A 24,999-nucleotide genomic window follows, 5' to 3' on the forward strand; every position below is an offset into this window, starting at 1 on the left:
AGTATAGAGTATGATTTCTGGAAGGATTTCTGCAATACCACTATAGTATCAGTTAGCTTCTGCTCTGAAACAAGCCACTCCCAAACTCAGTCTTTTAAAATAATGATTATTTATATTTTATAGCAGCTAATCATTAGAATCATATAATAATAATATATGTACTTCTACTGAGCTTTCTGTCAGATCTTTGGGGTCCAATGCAATTAAAGTCACATACTTCTTAAATGATGCAATGTCTTCTAGATTTTAAATGGACTATTTTTTGAAAGGAAAGAGATATTTATTATTTTTCTTTAACCTTTATTTCACCTAAGAAATAGTGATGTTTCATCATAAAGTAATCTGCATTTACACATCTTTTTTTTAACTTCAATTTCTTTAAATAATAACCGCCCTCCCATAGTGTTTCACAATTACAGATAACATTCTTTGTGACCTTTGTACCACTATAATGCCCCAGTTGAGAAAAACAAACTCAGGAATTTTTTTAAAAAAATTATTGTTACTAATCGTAGTTTACATTCCTTTTATGGGTTTCAAACTGTCTCCATATAGTCTATGTCATTTTAAACTACCTGAGCACAATGTCACCCTTGACCATTCATGCTGCTATTATTGTTGGATTCATCTTGTTTGTGATGGGAATTTCTACTTTCCCACATATTCTTTTCCAGGATTGATTATTGTGAAGCACTTGCAGTGCTGAGTCATGAAAGTGTGTTCAGTGGTGTCCCCTTTATGTTAGCTTTTAAAAAGAGTTCCACTGGCATTCATAGTGTGTTCTTCCAGATGTGTGCTGCTATTTGCTCCTGTTAATGATGACTCCTGTATCCCTTTTGTTTGCAGTGTCTCAGTTTGAAACTGAATTCTACATTAGTGGACTTGCACCTCTCTGTGATCAGCTTGTTGTACTTTCCTACGTAAAGGAGATTTCAGAAAAAACGGTAATTATTTTCTCCCCAAATACAAAGGCATGTGGAGGTTAACTTTTAGCATTATACCCAGATCAGGTTGTCCATCAGTGGCATACACTATAATCTGAGCAGACCTTTCTGACCTATAAAATAAGGTTGGCAGAGATTACCCTTTAGACCTGACATATTTACTTTGCAGAAATTCTACTCATTGCCTGCCTTTGTTCCTATTGCTGAGCAAAAAAAAGGCTCATTTTTTTTCTTTTTTTTTTTTTTTCATCTCTCGGTATATTAGTCAAAAGGAATGAAGGATTCCTCTTGCTGAAAGGGGAGGAAACTAAGCTGACACTGTGCATTAGCAGAAGTGACAGCAGTGAAGTTGATCGGCAGCAGCAACAGGGGTCCATGTGGTCAGAGGGAATTACAGAAAGGGCATTTCATTATTTTCTTTGGTCCAGACAAATTTCTTTACTTCCCAGTGGCCTAATGATTCTCAGTAGCTTGATTATGGCTTTGAAATGGATTGTTGTGAAATCTCAATCATCAGTGCAAATAATGGTCCATCAAAATGTGTGGCTACTAAAAAGCAGCAGATGATCTAAATTTTGTTGTGCATGTGTTTGGAAGGAGCTTATATATTGCCCAGTGGAGGGGCATGCACACCCAATCTCCTTTTGAAGCTGAAGTCAGTCCTGTTTCCAGGTTGTCTTTATTGTGAGAGTCCAGGGGTCCTGCCAGCACAAGGATAGGGGTGGCTTCAAGGCATAAACAAGGAGAGCTTACTGTAAAGGATTTTCTTTTGGATGCTGTATATAAAAGAAGCATAATCGATTCTCTAGTCCTTTACAGTAAGTAGGCAAGTGGGCTATCCTTGTTTGTATCCTTTATTTTTTCTTTTCAAATGGCAAGAAATAAAATAGGGGAGAAAATCCCTGGGAGCCCTGGTTTTGAAGTGTTAGCTGCTCTTGAGCATTTCTCTGAGCAAGCACTTGCATTAGGAAGCCATCACTATAGTAACCTGAAGCTCTGGGTGCCCATGTTGCTAGGCAATGAAATGCTACAGACTTAAGTGAACACTCAGACCTACTGAAATCAATAGGGTTGGCTTCTAGCCCTATTGCAGGACATCAGTTTACTATTATTTTATTTATTTTTTTGAAAATAAATAAAAGCAGTGGCTCCTGGGGGAATAAATACAATGCTTTTTGAGGAGGAATGCGGGAATGATTGAGAATGTGATTGGAAGAACTAAGGGAAGAAGCAGTAAAATGAAAAAGGAGAAGCTTAATAAACAACTGAGCAAAGAAAGAAAGGAAACCTTTGTTAATAAAAGAGTATTTGAAGGGAGTAAATGCCAAAGACAGGCCAACCTCATAGAGCACATAGAAAATGGACTTTTCCAGAAGAAGAAGTGAGGGTTTTTGGAGATGACTGGAAAATATGTGTGTCAGTTTATATACATAGTCATTTTATAGAACACTAAAGTACACCTTAAATCCTTAAACACAGAATAAACTCATAAAAGTAAGGCAAAAGGAGCAAAGAGGTAAGCTTTGGGCCATCCCCTTCCCCTTTTATTTTTTCATACTGAAAAGTTGGTTTAGTGACATTGAATAAAATTTGTTTTATATCATTCAGTACTATCCCCCAAATGTTACCCACCAAACATCCACATGATACCTTTCACATACATACATGTTTTCACGTAGTTGCAGGGATAGTCACATGCTACCCTGCATTTCCCTGTTTCCATGACCATTATTGCGTTCTCCCTGCACATGTGTGTGTACTGTCCATCATCATTGTGTTTAGTGGTTGTGTACTATTCCATCTGCTTGGTACACTTTATTAAGATGTTTCCCTAGTATTTTACTTTTCTTTTATTCATTGATAAAGCACATGTGTGCTAGGAATTGTGTTGGGCACTGGTGATCAAAGATGAACAAAACCAGATTTCTGCTCTTAGGGAATTTACAGGTAAGGGCTACTTGGCCAGGGAACAAAAGTATAAAATGAGATGTCACATTGCTGATGCTTTTCTTACACATATAAAAGAGCCTTTTCTATGGTTGGGTGAAGCAGTTTTCTTTTTATTTTGTTCAAAGTATTTTTTTATTTTGCTATTCTGATTTTGATATTTTTTGTTACTGTTGCAGAGTTCAATTTTTAAATATATTTCAGTTTTCTCCAGTTTTTTCAGTTTCAAAATTTAGAAATTTCTCATTTCTCCACAGATCTGATAGATTTTTCTTCACTAGTTGATCTTTTATAGTTGCTATTTTATTTTCGGAATGTTTTCAATGAAGGAGATACAAAAGCCAGTGTAATTGCTACTTAGTTAATCAAACAAAATTGGTTAAAGACAGCTAGGCTTACATTCTTATTTAGGAAACATGAAGAACTGGATATAGTTCTGGATTTTTTTCTGTTCTGTTCCTGTCCTCTATGTCTTCCCTGTACCAGTGTCATACTGCTGTAGGTACTGTTGCTTTGGAAAATGACTCAAGTGTATGTTTTTTATTTTTTAATTTTTTTTAATTGCATTTTAGGTTTTGGGGTACATGTGAAGAACATGCAAGATTGTTGCATAGGTGCATACATGGCAGTGTGATTTGCTGCCTAAGTGTATGTTTTATGCCTGTATGCTGAATACTCAAAAAGTATGAACTTTAAAATAGACTTGATTTCAATTCCAAAGTTCACCATGCCCTGTTTTTTTTTTTTTTTTTTTTTTTTTAATAAGTTCCAGCTTTACCATCTCTGTCACTTTAGTTAACTTTTTGATCCTCAGTTCCTTGGGATCAAAAGGTTAATTAAGATTAACTAGGAGCAGTAGTGCTTAACTTTGCAGGGTTAATTTCAGAACTTAATGAGTGTATAAATCATCTACTAGGTTGGTGGAACTGTCACAGTTCCCAAGTAAATGTCAGTTCATTTTTCCCCTCTGTCTTGATCTAGAGCTGTGCTGTTCAAAACTATAGTCACTAGCTGTTTGTGGCTATTTAAATTTAAACTAGAAAAATTTAATAAAATTAAAAATTTAGTTTCTCAGGAAACTAATCACATTTCGTGTGTTCAGTAGCCACCTGTGTCTAGTGTCTACCCTATTGGGCAGTGCAGATATGAAACATTTTTGTCATCTCAGTAAGTTTGGATTTGGAAATAACTCTTAATCTTTGGCTTTTCCATATTACCAATAAATTTACTTACAGTAGCAATGATTGGGATAATGGAACAATTTGATATTGTCTTTGCCATTCCCTACATTTGTGTGGAAGAGACGTAATAAATTTGTCGAAGTACAAGGTCACTATCTTGGGCCACCACTCCCCTAAGAGTTAAATGGGCTGCAGTGACAGGCATGCTGAAATCACACAGTAGTACCTGTCTTCTTTATGCCATGCAGAATGTCAGAAAACAAAACAGTGTTAAAAGGCTGTTTGCAGCCGGCTGTTAGGCCTGCGTGTGCTGAAATGATAAAACCAAGTCAAGTATGGCGATATCGTTTGGCTGTGTCTGCAGTCAAATCTCATCATGAATTGTAGTTCCGATAATCCCCAAGTGTCGTGGGAGGGACCTGGTGGGAGATAATTGAATCATAGGGCAGTTACCCTCTGTTGTTCTCATAATAGTGAGTGATCATGAGTGAGTGGTTTTATAGGGGCTTTTCCTCCTTTCCTTGACACTTCTCTTTTCTGCCACCTTGTGAAGAAGGACATGTTTGCTTCCCCTTCCCCCATGATTTTAAGTTTCCTGAGGCCTTCCCTGCCATGCGGAACTGTGAGTCAATTAATCCTCTTTCCTTTATAAAGTACCCAGTCATGGACATTTCTTGATAGCAGTGTGAGAAGAAGCTAATACATATGGCTAACTAGAATTAATTTGTATAATATAGAAATGTAATTAGAATGAGTATTTCTTTCATCCCCCCCTTCTCCTCAGGAAAGAGAATACTGTGCCAGGCCTAGACTGGACATCATCCAGCCACTTTCTGAGACTTGTGAAGAGATCTCTTCTGATGCTTTGACAGTCAGAGGCTTTCAGGAGAATGAATGTAGAGATTATCATTTAGGTAAGAGATATCAAAAGTCTGGCTAATGTGATTTTTTTAATGGTTTTTTCCCCCTTCCTACTTGTACTAAGTGGAATTTAAATTAAGGTGCTAAAAGAATCTTAAGAGAGTATCTGGGTAGACCTCATATGCTGAAAACAAGGACATTTGGGCCCAGAGATGTTGCAGAACTTGCATAAGCTCCTATAGCAAAAGGGAAGGCTAGAGTTCAGACCAGGACCAAGGGGAGGATTGGGGTCCTTGTTTTTCATTCATGTATTTTTTCTATTATCCTATTAAATGTGACACATAATTTAATGTCAAGCCACATGGCTCCATGGTTGTCATATCATTCCCATTTTATGTGTCAGGAAGGTTTGCTCTGGGATGGCAGAGAAGTTGTCTTTTTTAACTGAATGCTCAGAGCCTGAAAGACTTCTGGCACATTCTAGGTGTTCGGTGAATATTTGTTGAGTAGACAGAGGAATACGCTAATCACTGCTCAGAAATAAAGGGAGAACCATGCATATTTAGTCATACCAGAGACATCTGTGTTTGGCTGTTACCATACCCTTGTAAAATATATTGATGAAAATAGAATAGTTAAGCTTTATAGGAATGCTGTACTGCTTTAAAAACTAACATTTTTGAGAATATTTTCAGTTTTCATCGTGGCCAAAGGAAGAAATATTCTATACATGTTTGAACTTTCTTATATGAAACCCTTAATCCATTGAAAAATTTAAGAGTATATTCTAGACTTGGCAAAAAGCAACTGTGATTCACAACTGAAAGTATCCAATCTAGGTATTTGGCTCAGAGCAAACTCTACTACACACTTAGAAACCCTTCAGAACAGGTTTTATAATTGAATTCTGCAGGAAACTCTCAGATTGGCATTGTGCACAACATGCTGAAATGATAGATTATGTCCCTAGGGCTTGGGCGTCTGTCATTTATGCCTTAGATGGCCTTGACCTTGATGAGGAGGAAACATTTATCGCCGACTGTGTGGTGTAATTGTTCTGTAAAAATAGAACAGTGCTATAAATGGCCATAAATAAAATTTATATACAGTAGATGAATTCTAATATACAGTAGACGTGGAGAATTTTCACCACTGTTTTTCAGCTGAAGTCAGAGTGTTAATGCATTAAACAGAATTTTAAACTCACCTTATTTTTTTTTCAAGTTTTTTATTATATCCTTATTTCCTCCCCTCCTGCCCCTTCCTTTCCCTCCCTTGCTTTTTTATTTTCAAGTATTTTTACACTTAAATATTTTTAAAAGCACTGAAATACATTCTGCCATTCTTTACTCTGATCTCCAACACTTGCTTTCCAACAGAGCCAACCACACAGCAAAGACAGACACATTTTCTGTTCCTTCTTGGGGCTGGGTAACCTAACCAGGTCTTCTGAAGCCATTGCCAGGTTTTCTGCTATGAGTCACCAAGTTGTTCCTCTCTTTTCTCACCTATAGAATACTCTGAAGGGGAGTCACTTTTTTACATCGTGAGTCCGAGAGATGTTGTAGTAGCCAAGGAACGAGACCAAGATGATCACATTGACTGGCTCCTTGAAAAGAAGAAATATGAGGTAGCCTTGATTTTATTTCTTTGAAAGTATTGACTCATCTGCTACAGAGAGAAGATAAAATATATTTGTAATCAATCTTTTATGTAGTCAAATGAGAGTATCCCAAGCCAAAAATATATAGGAAGTTAGTAACTTTTCAGTACCCCCTTCAGAAATTAGGGAACCAAAAGATTGCAACAGATTGACTGGCTTTATTGTTAAGTAGGGGAGGAGTTGGGGTGGAGGGAGCAGGGCGTTAGATCTAGACTGTTGGAAGTTTTATTTTTTGATTTTGTTCAAGGAAATTAAAATAGAGCTAGTATTTCAGAGGTGTCTATTTGAATTTAACAGAATAATTTATTTTATGCTTATCACATTGGTACTCACTTAGGATGGTTTGAACTGTCAGTTTGGATATAATGATGTTGTCCACTTCACTGAGTTTTGGCTTAGATTAATTTGAATAGATAATGCCTAATATCACGTTTTTAAAGAAAGAAATTAATAGCTACAAAGTTATTGTGTTGGTTTCATTAGGGAAGTTCTGTAGATGGGCTTGTATACTAGTTAACTAAAAACAGCATCAACATTAACTAGTCTGTGTATTTGTTGAACTAAATTTGTAACCATCTGGAAGGATTTGGAAAAAAATTTTTTTCATAGATGAACTATTTAAAGTCCAGGTATTGATGTCTAGTTCATAACCCAGTTATTACCGTGTTACTTTAAATTCAGTAATTTCTCAAAGAAATAATTTTATGTTTTAAACATTTAAACATATGCATATAGTTCACTTTTTTTATTGAAACATAAGGGAAAATGCTCCTTTATCAATATGTATCATAAAGATTTAGAAGACAGCTGCCTTTTTAGTATGGAGAGTAGGAGACTTTGTAGTATTTTGATTTGTGTCTAAAATGTGATTCCAGTGTCCTAATGAGGAAATGAATTCAAATGGAAGTGGGAGAAGCCTTCATTTTGGTTGACTGCCTTTGAGTTTGAATTCTGTGAGGTTCATTCAACCATAGCATTAACAATTCCAATGCTTCAAGCAAAAGCCATGGGAAAATGTAGCTTTATTCATGTAGTGCGGAATGCTGCAACCTAATAACTATAGTGTTTATAACCTCAATATCTTTCTCTCCCATCCTCTCCCATTTTCCCTCCCTCCTTTTCTGCTTTTTTTTTTTTTTTTAAATCATCCTTATGTTTGGAATATAGGAAGCATTGATGGCAGCTGAAATTAGCCAAAAAAACATTAAAAGACATAAGATTCTGGTAAGTGCAGTTTGTTACTTGAAACATACCTTTATCTTTCAATAAGTTATAATGAGACTGAAAGTAATTCGAAAAGACCAGGGTTTTCCTATCTTTTGAGAATTTATTTTAAACTAATTTCCTAACCTGTGAGGTCAAAATATTTTATTTTATTGAATCAGTTTCTGCTTGTGAACAAGAGACCTGAACACCTGCTAGGAGGTAGTTTTAGGTGATTTGGAAACTGTATTTGTGAAAAACACTTTAAATACAGAGCTTTCTAGTTATGCATCTGGAATTTTCTTTAAATCATAGGTAAAAATCACATTATCACAAAATTTATCAAAAGAGGTTTCATAAAATTACATTGCTTTGGTGTTTCCATAATAACAGACTCAACTGATTTTGTTGTGGAAACTAATCTAGAACATCAGATACATTTTTATTACATTTTGGAGTCAGGAAAAATAGAGTGACTGAAAGCCCCTTTCTTTGCTAACTGTGACAGTGAATGTGCAGAAGGAGAGCAGAGGGGAAATCATATTCTTCACATGTGAAGGGTCCTTGGAGACCATCTAGCCTGGTTCCCTTGTTTACAGGTGAAAACTGGTAGCTTAGTCTTTTATGGCTATTTGGATTTCAGCACAAAATCTTTCTGCCTACATTTTCTCTACTGTAAACTCTTCTGTAAAACTCCACATGAAAGCCTGAATTCCCCAAGAGTACAGAAGCAAAATAATTAAGGAATAACAGGAGAAGAGAAAACCAGAGCATCTTTTTTTTTTTAATCCAGCCAAAATTGTAGAGAATAAGCAAGGATTCTTTAGAAATGGAAGAGAATGCATTCCGGCCCTTAGAGCAGTTAACATACGTCAAGATGGAGAGATGTGAAACAGCTTGGCTTGCTTCGTAATGTGGGGCAGTTGAGGGGTTTACTACACGGGTAGCAAAGGCCAGTGTAGTGCCTTTCGTAATTAAGAGCTTGGTTCTGTCTTGGAATGTCTAGAAGACAATTTAAGCTTTCAGGACATCAGATTTACCTTTTAGAAAGATTCTTTGATGGAGATGGGGCTAGTGGAGGGCCAGCTGAGATGGAGATCAATCAGGAGGCTTCCTAAACTGGGTGGAAAGTGATGAAACTTACACAGAATCAGTAAGATTGGAGACGTGAAGGTAGATGGAAGATACAGTAAACTTGAATTGTTGGGATATGGTGACTAACTTTGTGTAGGTGAGAGAATAAGAGTGAAAAATCTAGGCTGACTCCCAGGCTTTGGGCTTGGGCCATTTGGTGCTGCTGTTCACTGATTGTTAGAGATACCCTGTGGAAGGAGAAGCAGGATTGGGAGAAATGATGAATCCTATTTTAAACACATTAGTTTTAGGCATCTATGGAACATCATAGTGGAGCCCAGGAAGGAAATTTTGACTCAGATATAGATTTGGGAGAATTATCAGCAAACAGGTTTTACACAAGTTTGAATCAGCCCATACAGGGCAAGTGTCATGAAGAGAGGACCATGAATGGAACCATCAGGAACACTGTCATTCAACGGATGATGCATACATGGTAGATTTGGAACAGCCAGAGCAAGGTCATTTCATGGGAGCTGAGAGACAAGAGAATTCCAGGGTAAAGAAAGTTAAAGGCTTATGTCATGGAGGTAAGCAGGTCAGAAGGGTAAGACAAGGCCAGCTGGTGAGTTGCACACTGAATGTGATAATATGAAAGTAGTGAATTTTCAGTATATGTATTGTTTATTCTCAACATGTTATAGGGAGTGAAAAGTATAGGGTTTTGACTATAGACCATCAGGTTAATTGTGAAGGGGGAAAGAGTGAAGGCTGTAGCTGGGGGCTGTGGCTTCCCAGGATGATGGTAGTTTTTGAGTATTTTGTGTAAGAGAGACACTTAAACATGCTTTTGCTGAGAAAAAGGTAAAATAGAGTTGACATAAAGGGTTGATGTAAAAGGAAGAGGAAGAGTGCAGGCTGAGTTCCCCAGTGGAGAAGCATGGACATGAGGAGAAAGGTTGGAAGGATTGACTCTGAAAAGGAGACATTCTCTTCTCTGAACCTTGACGGAAAGATCCTGTATATTGTTATGTTTGATCTGTTTTCAGGAAAGTAAGGAAGTTAGATATTCTTTCTTCACTTGTGTTCCTGTAGACTTAAAATATGATTTCTCGCAGTTATTAAACATTTAATAAACTAAAAATGATGGATATTTTCCTTTACTCTTGAAATAGGCATGTCCTATACATTAGTTATGCATAGACTTTTTTTTTTCTCTTAGCATGATATAATTTCATACCACACATGCCAAGAAGAAATGTGGTCCTGCCATTTTTTGCCATGCAAGAAGGTGTTTCTCATGCACCTTTTTATACATAAAGTAGAAATTAAAATCCAACTTTTGTTATATATATCGAGCTTAAGCTCGCAAATAATATATGAGAAGATGAATCATGGGGAGATCAGGCAAGAGCTGTCCTCCCATGCCTCTGGTGATGTTGGCTACTCCAAATCCTTTCAGAACTGAAGCAGAATAAGCGAATAAGCATGAATACTCTGAAGCCAGTCACTTCCCTGCATTCAGCCCAGTTTCTTCTGTAAACTGATGGGTTTGAATCACAGGTTTTTCTGAGCTCAGTTTTATTTTAATATCAACTTTAATATTTCCTATTTCCCTTTAGTATGATAGTCTTTATTTCATTTTCTTATAACATCTCTTTAGGCTTGGGATAGAAGAAGCAGGTAGATTGCTTTCTACAGATGAAGGCACAGGAAACAGAATTTTATACCCATTGACAATGTGGAATTGTTGGGCATGTTTCTAATATCGAAGACTTCTTTTATAAAAAATCTCTTAAAGGGGGCAGATTAGAAACCTTTAAAATACTAACATTATTTACTTTTTTTAATGACCTGACTTGTGAATTCTAAAATGTGTGAAAATACAAATACATGTAAATATGAATATGCTTAAGAAAGAAGCAAGCATGATTACATAAAGCAAACTAAGAGTATAAACAGGTTATAGTCAGTAGTGCTAATAGGACCCTAATGTTGTGCCCTGCCCAGAAACTGAGATGCAGCTTTTCAGTTGTTACAGTTAAATTTTCATTTCTTCATTTTACTTTCCCTAGGATATTGGCTTGGCATATATAAATCACCTGGTGGAGAGAGGAGATTATGACATAGCAGCACGGTAATAATGACATTTTCACAATTATTTGTTAATATAAATAGAATTGAGCATTGCTAACAATAAAAATAAGCCATTCTTTGCAGTTGACATTTTATTTTTGTACATCTTTCTAACAAGGGTAATTTTTGAATATTAATGATTTCAAGCACAGAATGAGTTAATGTATATTATTTTTCCAACTATTTCATTTTTGTCAAAGGAGAATTGTTTTTCTCATTATTTAATGAGAAAGGGATCAAGAACCATGAAGGGTCTCAGATTTCACCTATTTACAGTCTAACAAGTTAGCCTGTCATTTCCCTAGTTGTTGGCAGAAGACAAGAGACTCTTGGATCAGAGCTAAAGGACTCTCTGGGACAAGATACTGCTACAGCAGTAGTAGTCACAAGAGTGTCAGCATTTGCCCAGATCCCCAAGTCCCAATTCCCACAATGCAACAGAGGGTAGGGATGGAGATCCTGCCCATGCAGGGGGCTGTGATACAGGAGAGGACCCTTGAGCTTAGGGTATCTGAATCTTTTCTAGTGAGCAAGAACTCCATGTATTAGTCGATTCTCACACTGCTAATAAAGACATACTTGATCCTGGGTATTTTATAAAGGAAAGAGCTTTAATTGACTCACAGTTCAGCGTGGCTGGGGAGGCCTCAGAAAACTTGCAATCATGGCAGAAGGGGAAGCAAATGTGTCCTTCTTCACAAGGCAGACAGGGAAGCAAATGTGTCCTTCTTCACAAGGCAGACAGGGAAGCAAATGTGTCCTTCTTCACAAGGCAGACAGGGAAGCAAATGTGTCCTTCTTCACAAGGCAGGCAGGGAAGCAAATGTGTCTTTCACAAGGCAAGAAGAATAGGAGCCCAATGAAGGGGGAAGCCCCTTAAAAAGCCATCAGATCTTGTGAGAACTCATTACTGTGAAAACCACCTGGTCCCCGTGACATGTGGATTAATGCTAATTACAATTCAAGATGAGATTTGGGTGGGGATACGGCCAAACCCTGTCACCCTGCCTTCCCTTTGCCCCAGAAGGCATCATTTTACCTTTATTGTACTGGGCAGCAAGCAAACCTTCCCTTTCCTCTGGAGGGAGACACTATTTGTGTCCTCTCATTTCTAGGGCTGTTTGCTTTATAAGCACTCTTGGAAGATAGTCGAGAACGAAGCGCCTCTGCTTACAATTCAAAGAGAATTTTCCCAATTTAATAGAGGTGACCAGACCCCAGGATCCTGGGTTGCGGAAGTCTGTGGTGGGCAGAACACATAAATGTTATGTAGTGGTGTGCAAGTCTGTGTGAGTGGTTCCCACTGGAACCAAGCAGTCCCCGCTGTGTGACTGCATGGCAGCCCAAGATGAATACCTCAAGCCTGCTTCTGGTCCCCTGAGGTTATTTAAGAAAATGTGTTTCTTTGATAGGTCAAGTAAGGTTTCATTCATGCATAATCAGTCTGCCAGGTTATATAGTAGGATAGGATTCTAATATCCCGAAGTCTGATTTTGTAGTGCATAATTTAAAGCCATTCAGAGAGGATCTGGCACTTCGGGGTATGATACATTTTCTTCAAGGCAAGAAAGGTCCCAAAACCAGCAGTGCTTATCTGGGTAAATGGGAAACTTAGAACAGGCAAATCCCTGGGAAAACCCCTAGTTGTAGTCTTCTGAAAGTGATTCACCTTTATTTATAAGCATTTTATATTAACTTTTATAAGTTCTGTTAATTTAAATATACAACCAAATGAGTAACAGTAGTATCTTTATGTTGAGAGGTACTTGAGATAGAGATTCGTCAAAACTCTTAAGAGATTTCTCTAAACCACTGGGGAAAATGTCCACTTATTCTGTCTCTGTTTGTTATTTATACTTTCTTTCTTCCTGGGATGTTTTTACTGCCAGCAAATGCCAGAAAATTCTTGGGAAAAATGCAGCACTCTGGGAATATGAAGTTTATAAATTTAAAGAGATTGGACAGCTTAAGGTAAGCAAAGCCTTATTTTTAACCCTCAGTTTTTGCAACTAGTATATTAATATTGCAGTGGACACAGATAATAATACTCAGCTCTTTCTTAGGAAGTAATTATTATCTCAGATGGAAAGGAAAATCAAACTTTTAGAAATCAGTTTCAAAATATAAGCCTCATGTAAAAAATACACATATATGTCAGATTATATATATTATATATACAGCGTGTTCGCTTATCTCTTTCCAGTTCTCTCTGTTTAGATGAAGTTTTAATGACTTTTGAAAATAGGTGTAATCTCATCCAGTAGGTTATAAAGCGTAGGACCTTTTTTAGATTTACTGAATAATTAATGTATTTTTCGAATAATATTTTAACTGCTGGAAGACAGATGGAAAAAATTGACCACGTAGCTCTAATGAATAATTTTGATGTTTCTTTTTTTAAAATCTTTCAATTTAATGCAGAACATCCCAATCAATCAATAAAATATTCCTATGTTTGTTTTAAACATTTAAAAAATTTTCAGTATTTGTGGACCTTTTGAATGCTCTCTTGGAGTTATGAATATGCTTTGAAAATTCCCAGTTACTCAGCTTGTCAATGTGTAACTCCTCCCTTTGTCTGCCCTGTAAATGTTACACTTCTCAATGGGTTTATTGGACTGATTCTGGGGGATTTTATCCAGTCCTGCTTCCCTGTTTACTTTAATGGCTGCATAACTTGGACCTCTTTTTTGAATTGCATGTGATGGCCATTTCTTCTTGTACATACTGCTGATAATGATAATTCAAGTTAATATAAATCCATTTCCTTCCCAAATTCAGTCCTTTTCCATTCAGTCTGTGTTTATAATACACAATATACCCATTCTCCAATGGGAATCAAATCCATTATTCTTGATTCGAACATCTTAAACCCCTCCTCATTCTGTTTAATCTCCACTTCTTGTCAGCTTTATCATGTCAATACCTATCAGGTCTCTTCTCTTCCCCTCTGATGCCATTGCAAATGCCTTCTGATAGATCATGGGCAGCCCTAGCACAGAGTTAGCTGCTTAAAAAATTAGTCTTGACTCCCACTTCCCTAATATCTGTTGCTTCCTTCCTTCCCATAGAATAAAATTAGAATTCCTCTCATGGCCCCACCTCCCCTTCCACTCCAGCCTCATCTCCCTTCAGTGACATCATCTTGCATCTCTGGGCCCCTCTGACCTCCCTGCACACAGATGCATGTTCATGGCTCCACACCTTTGCTCTTGGCTATTTCCACTGCCAGATGTCCTGCCCCTCTCTTATTTTTGCCAGAGAAACCCAGAGTTTTAGTAGGCAAGGTTGTCTGCTGCTACAGCACTGTGCTGACCCCTCTCTTATAACACTTACCACATAATACAGTTATTATCTGTTTAATTGGCTGCATATCTTTCTTCTAGGACTTGTGAGCTCCTTGGGGATGGTGACCCTCTCTGTCTGTCCCCAGTACAAAGCATGTGATTGGATCATAGGGCCTTATAGGGTCATTGAACAATATTTGGAAATTTGATTTTTAACACAGCACTGAAAATATCTGAAGAACATAAGATGTAGTTTTCCCAATTTCAAAAGATGATTATGAGTTGTTAGAGGTTGATAAACTCCAATTGAAGGAAAGAAAGATGAATATATTACCTATGCTCCTCGATTACTTAAGAAATTGGCTTTTTTTTTTATCTCTGTGGCTTTCTCCCTCCTATTATTTATTTTTTTATTTTTATTAACTCCTCAGGATGAACAGAGAGATGAAGATTAGCCTAGGCAATGTTTAAATTCATTTATACATATATACTTTTGAAAATATAATTTATTGTTAGCAAGTAGTGTTAGTTTTAATCCTCTTCAGAACATTTTTTTCAGAGTACTGTATTGCTTCACATTTTTAAAGTAAAAATATACTTCATGTTTTCTGCATAATTAGAGTGCAGTTTTGTTTTGCCATTTTTTGAAGGATTTTTTTTTCTTTTCCTTACCTAGGCTATTAGTCCTTATTTGCCAAGAGGTGATCCAGTTCTGAAACCACTCATCTATGAAATGATCTTACATGAATTTTTGGAGAGTGATTATGAGGTATAGTGTTCTGACACGGTCATATTTGCTTGTTCTCAATGGGAAGTGTTAGGAAATCTAGAAAGGAATACAGTGGAGCAATGTCTGTAAAGAGAACAGATTTGTAGTTTGCATGTGGCAGTGAAACTGAGCTAGATAAACTCCAGTGATAACTCAGGTTTATGTAGACAGTGAAAACACCTAGTTTGTGTGCATTTTAAGGAATTCCTTAAAGTTACCTTCTTCATAGAACTAAAGAAAAAGAGCTAAGTGCTGTTTTGTGGATTTCATAAATACAATAGCAGCTGCTATTGGTGCTTACACTAGCCCCAGAGAATCCAGGACTTTTACAGCCTGAGCCTCAGAACAAAGTTCACCAAAGGGGGATGAGAGAGGAATTAGAGGGCAGGATGTTTGTTGATTGATTAAAAGAGGAAGGCAGTACCTATGTCATTTATCTACTATACTCTGTGCCTTTACATGCATATTACTATTTTATACTCCCAACAACACTGTAAGTAGTAATATCTCAATTTTACAAATGAGGAAACCAAAGATTAAAAGAAATTAACTTGTCCAAGGCCATCCATTTAATAAATAGTCATGCTTGACTTGAATTTAAATTTAGTGTTGCAAGCACCCTGCCTATAGAATAAAATTGGAATTATAAACTCTTAATTTTATCAGCATCTTAATTTATTAAAAATAAAGTATGATTTTTAAAGTTTGTTCATTTAATACTCATTTATTCATAAAACATCTGTTCAGTATGAACTATATTCCAGGAATGTGCTATGCATAAGCATACAAATGTGAATGAAGTGATGCCTATTCAGTTGGTAGTTCATAATCGAAGTCACACCCAAGCATGTAAACCAGTGGTTCTTAGCTGGGGCTGATTTTGCTCCCTGGGAACACTTGGCAGCTTCTAGAGATGTTTTTGGTTGTTGGCGCTGGAGAGTTGATAATATTGTCATTTAGTGGGTAGAGGCAGGGATGCTGCTAAACATCCTACAGTGCACAGAATAGCTTCCAGGACAAAGAATGATCGGTCCTCAGTTGTTAATAGTCCTGAGGTTGAGAAACCCTGCTTTATATAAACAGATTCATCATTATATGATATGCTAGGTGCCCTAATAAAGCTGAACAAAGTGTGGCTGAGCTAGCCTACTTCTTTATCCATCCAGAGGAAGACATGAGATTTCTATTGGACAGGTCTTAGAAAAGGCTGGTCAGCTCCTTCTCAAAGCTGTCACTGGTGCTAGGAGGATTCAGAAACCAGGAGATGTAAAGTATTGGACTTTAGCTGCTGTTCTGTAGCTTATTCCCTATCTTCATGGTCTTTAATAAAAGTGGCAACATCTTCTGCTCCTTTGAAAGTTCAGGGTCCTAACTTAGTGATAATTACTCGTTTTTGGTGCCTGACAGTATGCTGCAGCTTGTCACTGACTTCTTATATTTTGGGGTTGTGTTTTAAAGATAAGGAGGACTTTATTCACAACTTGTCTCTTTCTAACAAGAAGATAAGATAGCTGGAAAAAAAGTGAATTCATGGAAATAACCAATCAATGATTCAATTTAAAGAAAGATAATATGGCAAACACCTACCTTTTAGGTGTTTCTGAGTTGATTTTAGGTCTTAAGCTCTAAAGGGATCTTGGAAACATAATGATCTTTTATCCTGAAAACTTGAGTTTTTGGTTTGTTACTGTCAACCAGGTATCCCTGGGTATATAAAATCCAAGCATCCAGCTCCCTGAGTGACAGTATACTTTATTTCCTTTAATAAGTCTGCCTTCGTAGCATAGGAAGGGACTAAGTACCTTAGCATGAGTTAAACTTGATTAAAATATTTAATTGTACATGCTACTTGGTGTTTCTTCATCCTCACTTAGTAGCATGTATTATAATGTCATAATCCAATCTTTACCTTAGTAGATGTGTAAAGAAGATTTTATGGTAATAGTTTCTGTCACAGCCTACTGATGTAGGCTAGAAGCATGGTTCCTTTTCATTTTCAATTCAGTTCAACATATCTTTATTTGGAACTGAACAAGTCTTTATTTGGAACCTACCATTGTTTAGAACTGGGCTAAATACTCAGTTGGATCCAGGAGAAGTATTTAAAAAACATAGTCCTAGCCTTCCACAGGTTTCCAGGCTAATTGGGAGACCATATTAAAAAGTTGTGAGCAACTAGAACATAAGTAAGGTAGAACAGTCTGTTCTATAAGAGATCTAAAGAAAGAGGCCATTATTGGGTGTGATTATTAGAAAAGGTTTCATCAGTGAAGAGACTTACTTCTTTCCAGTATATTCTGAGTATGCAGAGGAGCTGTCAAAAATATTCCCTCTTTGACATTGTCCTAGAAGAAAGAGAATTATGAGTGTTCTGTGAAAATGTTGGAGAAGAGTACAAACTTTCTTTACAAATGCCGAAGTATGTTATAATTTTCCTATTTTTAAAGTAATGTAATTTAAGCATTTAAAAAAATTATTGTTTTTATGATTCTGTTACTTGCACGTGATTGAATGCTTACTTTTTCATGAAACTTTTTAAAATCCTGTATTTTCAAAGTTATCCTGTTGATTTTACTGAGATGGAAAGAAACGAGCATGACTTAACCTTAGAGATTATAGATGTTTTCTCCTGAATGCTTTAGGATATCTCTCTGGTCAGTACTATTAAGGAGGTTGTAAATAATTTGTTTTTATTTTCTTACGCTCTTATAAATAATTCATATTGTAGCTTCCCTTATTCTCAGCTTAATGTTTAATTTTGAATTAAATTATCACATAATCAGTCAAATAGCTGTGTTTCCTAACAACACTTTTGATCACATAGTATGTGGAGGGAAATTTTGTGTTGCTAAATAGAGCACTGAAGGTCAGATTACATTACATTATGGGAGCAGCTCTGTCCCAAGCAGGCTGCCACATACTGTTCTGCTGGCTATACGGTGCACAACTGCATAACCAGTTGCGCCCAGCAGCCCAGACTTAAGTGCATTAGAGGACTCTTGGTGCTGGGAAAAGTTGCTGACTTGGGTAGTATCTGTAAGACGTTAAAGCTGTCACCCAAGTGTTACAGTTAGTCCAGAATGGGGATGGAGCAAGTCCAACCTAAACTCTGTCCATCCAGTGAGACTTTATAGAAGGAACAAGATACCTTCTTAGTTGTACATTTCATAAAATTAAGAACAGAAGTAGATGGCACAGCCTACTTCCCAGGAATCTAAATGGAGATTTATTGTACAATAATATTCCCTGCAACTCTTCACCACACCCAAACCTATAGTCTGAAAATTGATGAAATGTTTATTGACCACAGTTTTAGTCATATAATTGTTTGCTATTTTATGTGACTTAAAGTGAATACTTTAGGGATGGTTTAAATTGTTTGGTTTGTTCTGAGAATTTGGGAAAAGCCAAACTCAGTTTCTCATGCTATACACTCACAACAGAACACTTCCGTGGCCAAATGTATGAGTTTTTCCCCTACACACCAAGCAAGCAATTAGTTCTGCAGTAGACACCGTCTGGGGATCCTCTAATTCAATTGAATTCTGACACTGTCTACATGGAGATAGCATCAGATCTGCAGGCTGAGGGCTCAGGCCAAGACTGCCCCCACTTCAGATGCACCAATCACGAGTTATAGGCTGTCACCTGTACTTCTGACTGGCCAGCTGTAAACTGGCATTCCCACTACCACCTCCTTAGATTTGACTCATTTGCTAAAGCAGCTCACAGAACTCACGGGAGCACTTTACTTACATTTACTGGTTTATTATAAAGAATATTGCAGAGGATACAGATGAACAGCCAAATGGATTAGATATATAGGGCAAGGTATGTGGGAAGAGGCATGAAGCTTCCAGGCCCTCTTTGGGTGCACCAACCTCCAGGAATTTCCAGTGTTCAGCTCTTGGGAAGCTCTCCAAAGCCAGTCCTTTTGGGTTTTCATGGAAGCTTTGTTACTTAGACATGATTTGTTTAAATCATTGGCCACTGATGATCTGCATAACCTTCAGCCCCTTTCCTCTCCTTGGAGGTTGTAGGGTGGGAGTGGGGGTAGGGCTGAAAAGTTCCAACCCTCGAATCCTGCCTTAGTCTATCCTGTGACCAACCCCATCCTGAAGTTACCTAGGGGCTGCCAGCCACTGACCAGCTCATTAGCCTACAAGAAAACACATCATTTTGGAGATTCTAAGGATTTTAGGAGTTATATGCCAGGAAACAGAAAGAGGACCAAATGTGTATTTCACAGTATCACAACTATTATTCCATAGAATGAGTATTCTTTTTCTGTTTTTACCTTTGGTTAGGGTTTTGCCACATTGATCCGAGAATGGCCTGGAGATCTGTATAACAATTCAGTCATAGTTCAAGCAGTTCGGGATCATCTGAAGAAAGATAGTCAGAACAAGACTTTACTTAAAACCCTGGCAGAATTGTGAGTATATTTAAGTGTTTCTTCTTCCATATCAATCTATGTTGAAAAGTTTTACATACTTTAGATTTGGCAAACTCTGAGTGGAGAGGATGCATTTTATACCATTTTCCCACATTCCCTCCTAGTGAAAATCTTTCATGAACCTCAAATGAGTAGAAGATAAGGACATGTGTGAAACTGTACAATTGTAATGCAATCTGTTTCCCAGAGAAGAGAAACCCTAACAGGCAGCACTTGGGAGAGGCAGTTAAGAAACAAAAGGGTACCGAGTTTTAGATCACTCAAGCATAACAGTTCCCAATGAGTGAGACTCTGGATTCTGCTCTTCTAGGATCTTCAAGTCAGTTAATTTAATCTCTTAAAAAGTCAATTCCTTATGGGATAATTTTAAGCTTTAAAAGAGAGGTCATTTTCTCTCTCCTGTTCCATCATGCTAAGATCTGCTTGCTTCCCATTCACCTTCCACCATGACTACAAGTTTCCTGAGGCACCCCCCTCAGACATGCTTCCTATTCAGCTTGCAGAACTAGCAGGGCTATTGCAATAGAAGAGCCAGCATGCATACACCAGGAAAATTTAACAGATCAACACTGGTAACAGAGAGAATTCTTTCACTGGTGATCTGTAGACTTGGAACCAATGAGAGTCACTAGAAAAAAAAAAATCTCTCTGACCATATGAGATACTTGCTTCCCCTTCACTTTCTGCCATGATTGGAAATGGATAAAGCTGGAAGCCATTATTCTCAGCAAACTAACACAGGAACAGTAAAACAAACACCACATGTTCTCACTCATAAGTGGGAGCTGAACAATGAGAACACATGGACACAGGGAGGGAAACATCCACACTGGGGCCTGTTGTAGGGTGGGAGGCAAGGGGAGTATTAGGACAAATACATGATGTATGCAGGGCTTAAAACCTAGACGATGGATTGATAGGTGCAGCAAACCACCATGGCACATGTATATCTATATAACAAATCCGCATGTCCTGCACATGTATCCCAAAACTTAAAGTAAAATTTTTTTAAAAGAGTACGCATTATAAGCATGCAATTCAGTGAGTTTAGACAAATGTCTACCCCAATTAACCACAATAGAGATATGAACATTTCCATTAAAAAAAAAAAGAGAGAGGTCATAATAAAGGACTAAGTGTATTGCCTGACACTGAGTCAGGGCTCAGAAAATGGCAGCTTGGTTAGTATTTTTCATATTTGTTGGGCACAATCAGTGATACAGGCTTTGTGCGAGATGCTTGTGATACAGACATAGATAAGATAGGCTCTCAAGGACCTTCATTCCAGGGAAACAAGAAGTATATTGCAGGTCTAGCCAAGACAACCATCCCTGCATCTGCCTCTCCTCAGTGCCCCCATCTCCCCAGACCACTCCTCTCTTCCATCCTTTTTCTTCTTTTGCCCAAAACCAAGAAAGGTATACCAAAATGACCTAGAACTCAGGACTGTATTGGATTTTCCACAGAGGAGGTTATGTTTATGGCCTTCTGAGTTAATCATTTTCTCTTGGAAACATCGTCCTGCTAGATGCCCCTTAGAGTCTGCAGTACTGTTTGTAATGGACTCGCAGTACAGCTTCAGTTCAGTGGGCTCTCAAGAGCTGGCTTAGGGACTTAATGTGAAAAACATTGTTTCAATGGAAAAACACATTTCAGTTCAACACAACCCCCTTACAAATCAGCTTTTGGAATATTACCCATTTGTCAGCTGAATACTGCTTGTAAGAATTGGAACAGATGTTTCTGTTACTAAAATGAGAACTTCATCCTAGACCCTTGTTTCTTTGCTGTATGGATGTTTGTAAAACTTTTGAGGCTGAGACCTCCAATAAAGACCATTTTTTTAACATGAATATTGTAAATTTTCTGAAATTTTGGCAACATGAAAGGCAAAGTTCTGAAAAAGAAATATTTATTGGCATGTATAGTTAAACCCTAAGGAATATTTTTTGAAATAAAGTCAACTTTTCTCTCTAAAGAAGTGATTCCATTTTTAATATTGTGAACCATGATCTCTGTGTTTTAATTAGAGCTATTGATGAATATTAATGTAAAAAATTTGTATTACCAGGTATACCTATGACAAGAACTATGGCAATGCCCTGGAAATATACCTAACTTTAAGACATAAAGACGTTTTTCAGTTGATCCACAAGCATAATCTTTTCAGTTCTATCAAGGATAAAATTGTTTTATTAATGGATTTTGATTCAGAGGTAATGTGCTTTTTATTTTACTACTGTCAGTTCTTTTTACTATTCCAAATATTTAGTACTTAGATATGTATCCAAATGCTGGATTGGTGAATGAATCGCATAACTTGACTGTATGCAGACAATGTTTAGAACATTCTGACCCACACTAGATGTTAGTTATTTTAGTTGTTTGGCATTCAGGAATCATTTTCTTAATGTGATTATTTTGTGTAAGCAATTAGAATTTGATAGAGAACTTTTAAAGTTGTGTGTATGCACATATAAAGTAATTTCTTGCTAAAACAATTTGTATAATTTATAGAAACAAACCAGGTATATACCTTGACTCATTTAACCTTCCTAACCTGTGTTCCAGAATTTAAAAATTAAGTGAACTTCCATCTTGACCCATTTATTACTATTTTATTTCTTGGTGTTCACGGATCCAGCATGTGGGGTTTCCCCTGGTTTGAGTTGATGCTCATGTCCAGAACATGTGGAATATGTTATTTTATTGTGTGATGACAAATTTGAATAGCATAATAACAAATTTATGCAACCTAGTGAGTGGACCCAGCCACAGCTCACATTGGCTCTTGCAAAGTGATGCAAGCTGTGTGTGTGTGTGCGTGTGTGTGTGTTTAAAAAAAATCTAATTGCAAGTACTCGTGACAAATAATGAGGTTTATAAAACAGTGTTCTTATTCAAAAAATTGAAATTTTAGATAAATCTAAAATTAGAACCCTAAAGGCTCCAACAGGATTAATGCATTTTTCAATTATATTGTACTGTATTTAGAGATATTGTGTGCTACATTAATCTCCACCAACTTAAACTTAATTTAGATAGGAGCTAGATCTACGTCTTTTTCTCAAAGATGCTTTAGCCCTTTTTTAAATACTGAGTCAAGTCCTTAGGGGCTACAGATTTACAAAGAATTATGTAGTTCTAAGGAAGCTCAGGTAGAGAGGCTCTGCTTGTCTGGCAGAGGATGAAATGCTTATGGAAAAATTAATTACATTTTCCTCATATCTAGTCTCCCCTCATGCACCCCCCTCCATTGTTCTCCAGAGCCTCATTTTGCATATGTAGCTGTGGAAAAAAAGATGAATGAGCTGAAACTAATTGCTATTTGAGAATGTGATCCAGATGTAAAGAATCAGGGTCTTCTGCTTAGAAGAGACCTTAGGGGTAATCTACTCCAACACCCTCGTATTTCAGAGAACAAAGTAACATTTGGAGCAATCAGCTAGGTAGTAGCAGAGTCCAGAACAGGGCCCAGGTCTTCTGTGTGAGGCTCAGTCTGATGTGCTTTCTTCCCTCTTCCTCTTGACATAAACTGCCTAATTTGTGTTTCCCGAATGATAAAAGTGACTAAAGTAAATTCTCAAAGTCCAAAAGCTTTATGTCATTATGAAACTTCAGGTACCTCATTCTCTTGCTGGCTCTTATTCCCTTCTCCTCATAAAACCAACTCCTTCTGTCTGTGGAGTCTCATAGGGAGACTAGGTCAAGGTTTGAGTAGCCAGAAGAAACACTCATTTTCATGATATACTGGTAAAGAGATGCTCTCCATAACTACTCAGAGTGTCACGAGAGGGTGTAAAGGTATCTGAGACATTGTTGGGGGCTAGGATATGGGCAGTCAAGATGTTTTGTATTTGGTAAGTTATAGCAAAGCACCATTTTATTAGTATGCAAAACACACAGACTTAAGATCAAGATGCATTTGAAAATGCATTTCTTCACAAATACCATTTTCCATAAGGGCCATTGTAAAGCTAAGGGCCTCCTTAAGTATACAAAATAAGCCCTCCACCTGTGAATGGTGGTAGCTACACTGCATTGTGTTTATTAGTCTTCTCTTCTTAAATAATGGATTTCTTTGACTGCGACTTTTTTTTATATTTCAGAAAGCTGTTGACATGCTTTTGGACAATGAAGATAAAATTTCAGTGAGTACCATTTGTTTTTATATGTGTTACCAGATGAACGTCTGGGAGTCCTATAGCCATGAAGAAGAGAGGTGTTTATCAGATTATCTTGCAGCTGTTTATGTCCTCATAACTCCACGTTTAAACATTTCTTTTTTATTAGATTAAAAAGGTAGTGGAAGAATTGGAAGACAGACCAGAGTTGCAGCATGTGGTGAGCATGGCAGTCTCCTCCTTTTGCCCTTTTGATTGACCCTTGGTGAATCACCTTTAAGTATTGGTGGGAGGAGGATACTGGAGCGAACTCTTCAAGGAGGTTAATATTCCAGTTGGAGGTTTGACAACAAACAACATTCTGTAATTACTGAAATGCAGCATATGCTGTGAATTCAAGACCAGGGATTAATTGTAGATCAGACACTTGAATTTTGACCCAAAATTGAATTGTAATAGAAGAAAGTTACCAATAATATAAATATATGTAACATAAGTATATATTTAACTGTAATAAATGTTTTTGTGTCATGCTGTGTCTAGGAGTAAGCTCTCTCCCTCTGTAGTTCCCAATAAATATAACCATGGTGTGTATCACAGTAATAGCCAGCATGGCACTGCAGATACTGTACCAAGTTCTCCTGTTAAGGAAATGTCAGACAACCATTCCATATCCAGGACTACAGAGCAGTAAAAGAGCAGAGCCTCATTTTTTTTGTCCCTCACCATAACAATAGCTAATCCCATTTTTCTTGTGTGCTATTGGTGGTTGTGCAATTAAGGCCTGTTATTTTAGATTTCTAATCTCAGGATTATCTGCTTCTCCAAGCAAGGCTCCACACTGCTAGCCACCTTGGGAATTCATTTATAAAACAGTGATTTCTGACCTACTTAAGCCACGAGACAGGATTATGGGCAGTAGCTATCTGCATGACAGTGTAGTGCAGCGGTGAAGTGGTGACACAGCCCACACGAAAATCGTTCACTTTCCCTGCCAGGCAATGTATTGTCTCTATAAATTTGACTCAGCATTCATGTGACAGAGCCTCCCTGTCCTGTTTGCACTCTGGCATACAGCACCTCGTATCCCCTGCTCACACACTGACCCCAGTGCCAGTGGACTGGCGGTGGTGGTCATCAGACCTTGGCCTGGCACATGACATGAGTTCAGTCTACTGCTTGTACCTCTCCGTTTTTCCTTAGGAAGAGGTGAACAGGAAGCCTGAGGATTGGTTTCTTAAGGTGCATGTGTCCATGGTTAGGCCTCATTGTGACTACATTGAACAGCGATAACAAACATCAGCGCATTTACAGTCTCAGCTGCAGGGTGGGCTGGTGCTCTATGTCTGTTACA

The 24,999-nt window shown here is 37.4% G+C and overlaps 1 protein-coding gene across 4 annotated transcripts in view; it reads left to right on the forward strand.

The window, feature by feature from the left end:
* Nucleotides 1-24,999, forward strand: part of VPS41 (VPS41 subunit of HOPS complex) — a 206,826-nt gene that overhangs the window by 128,379 nt on the left and 53,448 nt on the right. For 3 of the 4 annotated variants that reach the window (XM_064366755.1, XM_012473695.2, XM_064366756.1), the window contains exons 11-21: nt 847-944; nt 4,857-4,986; nt 6,448-6,563; nt 7,764-7,820; nt 10,949-11,010; nt 12,899-12,980; nt 14,973-15,065; nt 19,373-19,500; nt 21,593-21,737; nt 23,631-23,672; nt 23,815-23,865. In XM_064366755.1, the coding sequence (XP_064222825.1) occupies nt 847-944; nt 4,857-4,986; nt 6,448-6,563; nt 7,764-7,820; nt 10,949-11,010; nt 12,899-12,980; nt 14,973-15,065; nt 19,373-19,500; nt 21,593-21,737; nt 23,631-23,672; nt 23,815-23,865 (1,004 nt within the window). The remainder of the gene's footprint in view (nt 1-846; nt 945-4,856; nt 4,987-6,447; nt 6,564-7,763; nt 7,821-10,948; nt 11,011-12,898; nt 12,981-14,972; nt 15,066-19,372; nt 19,501-21,592; nt 21,738-23,630; nt 23,673-23,814; nt 23,866-24,999) is intronic. The other variant, XM_064366757.1, reaches the window with a different exon arrangement.

The sequence above is a fragment of the Aotus nancymaae genome, unplaced genomic scaffold (genome assembly GCF_030222135.1).
Source record: "Aotus nancymaae isolate 86718 unplaced genomic scaffold, 86718_ANA_hifiasm-v0.15.2.pri h1tg000065l, whole genome shotgun sequence".
Classification (NCBI taxonomy): Eukaryota; Metazoa; Chordata; class Mammalia; order Primates; family Aotidae; genus Aotus; species Aotus nancymaae.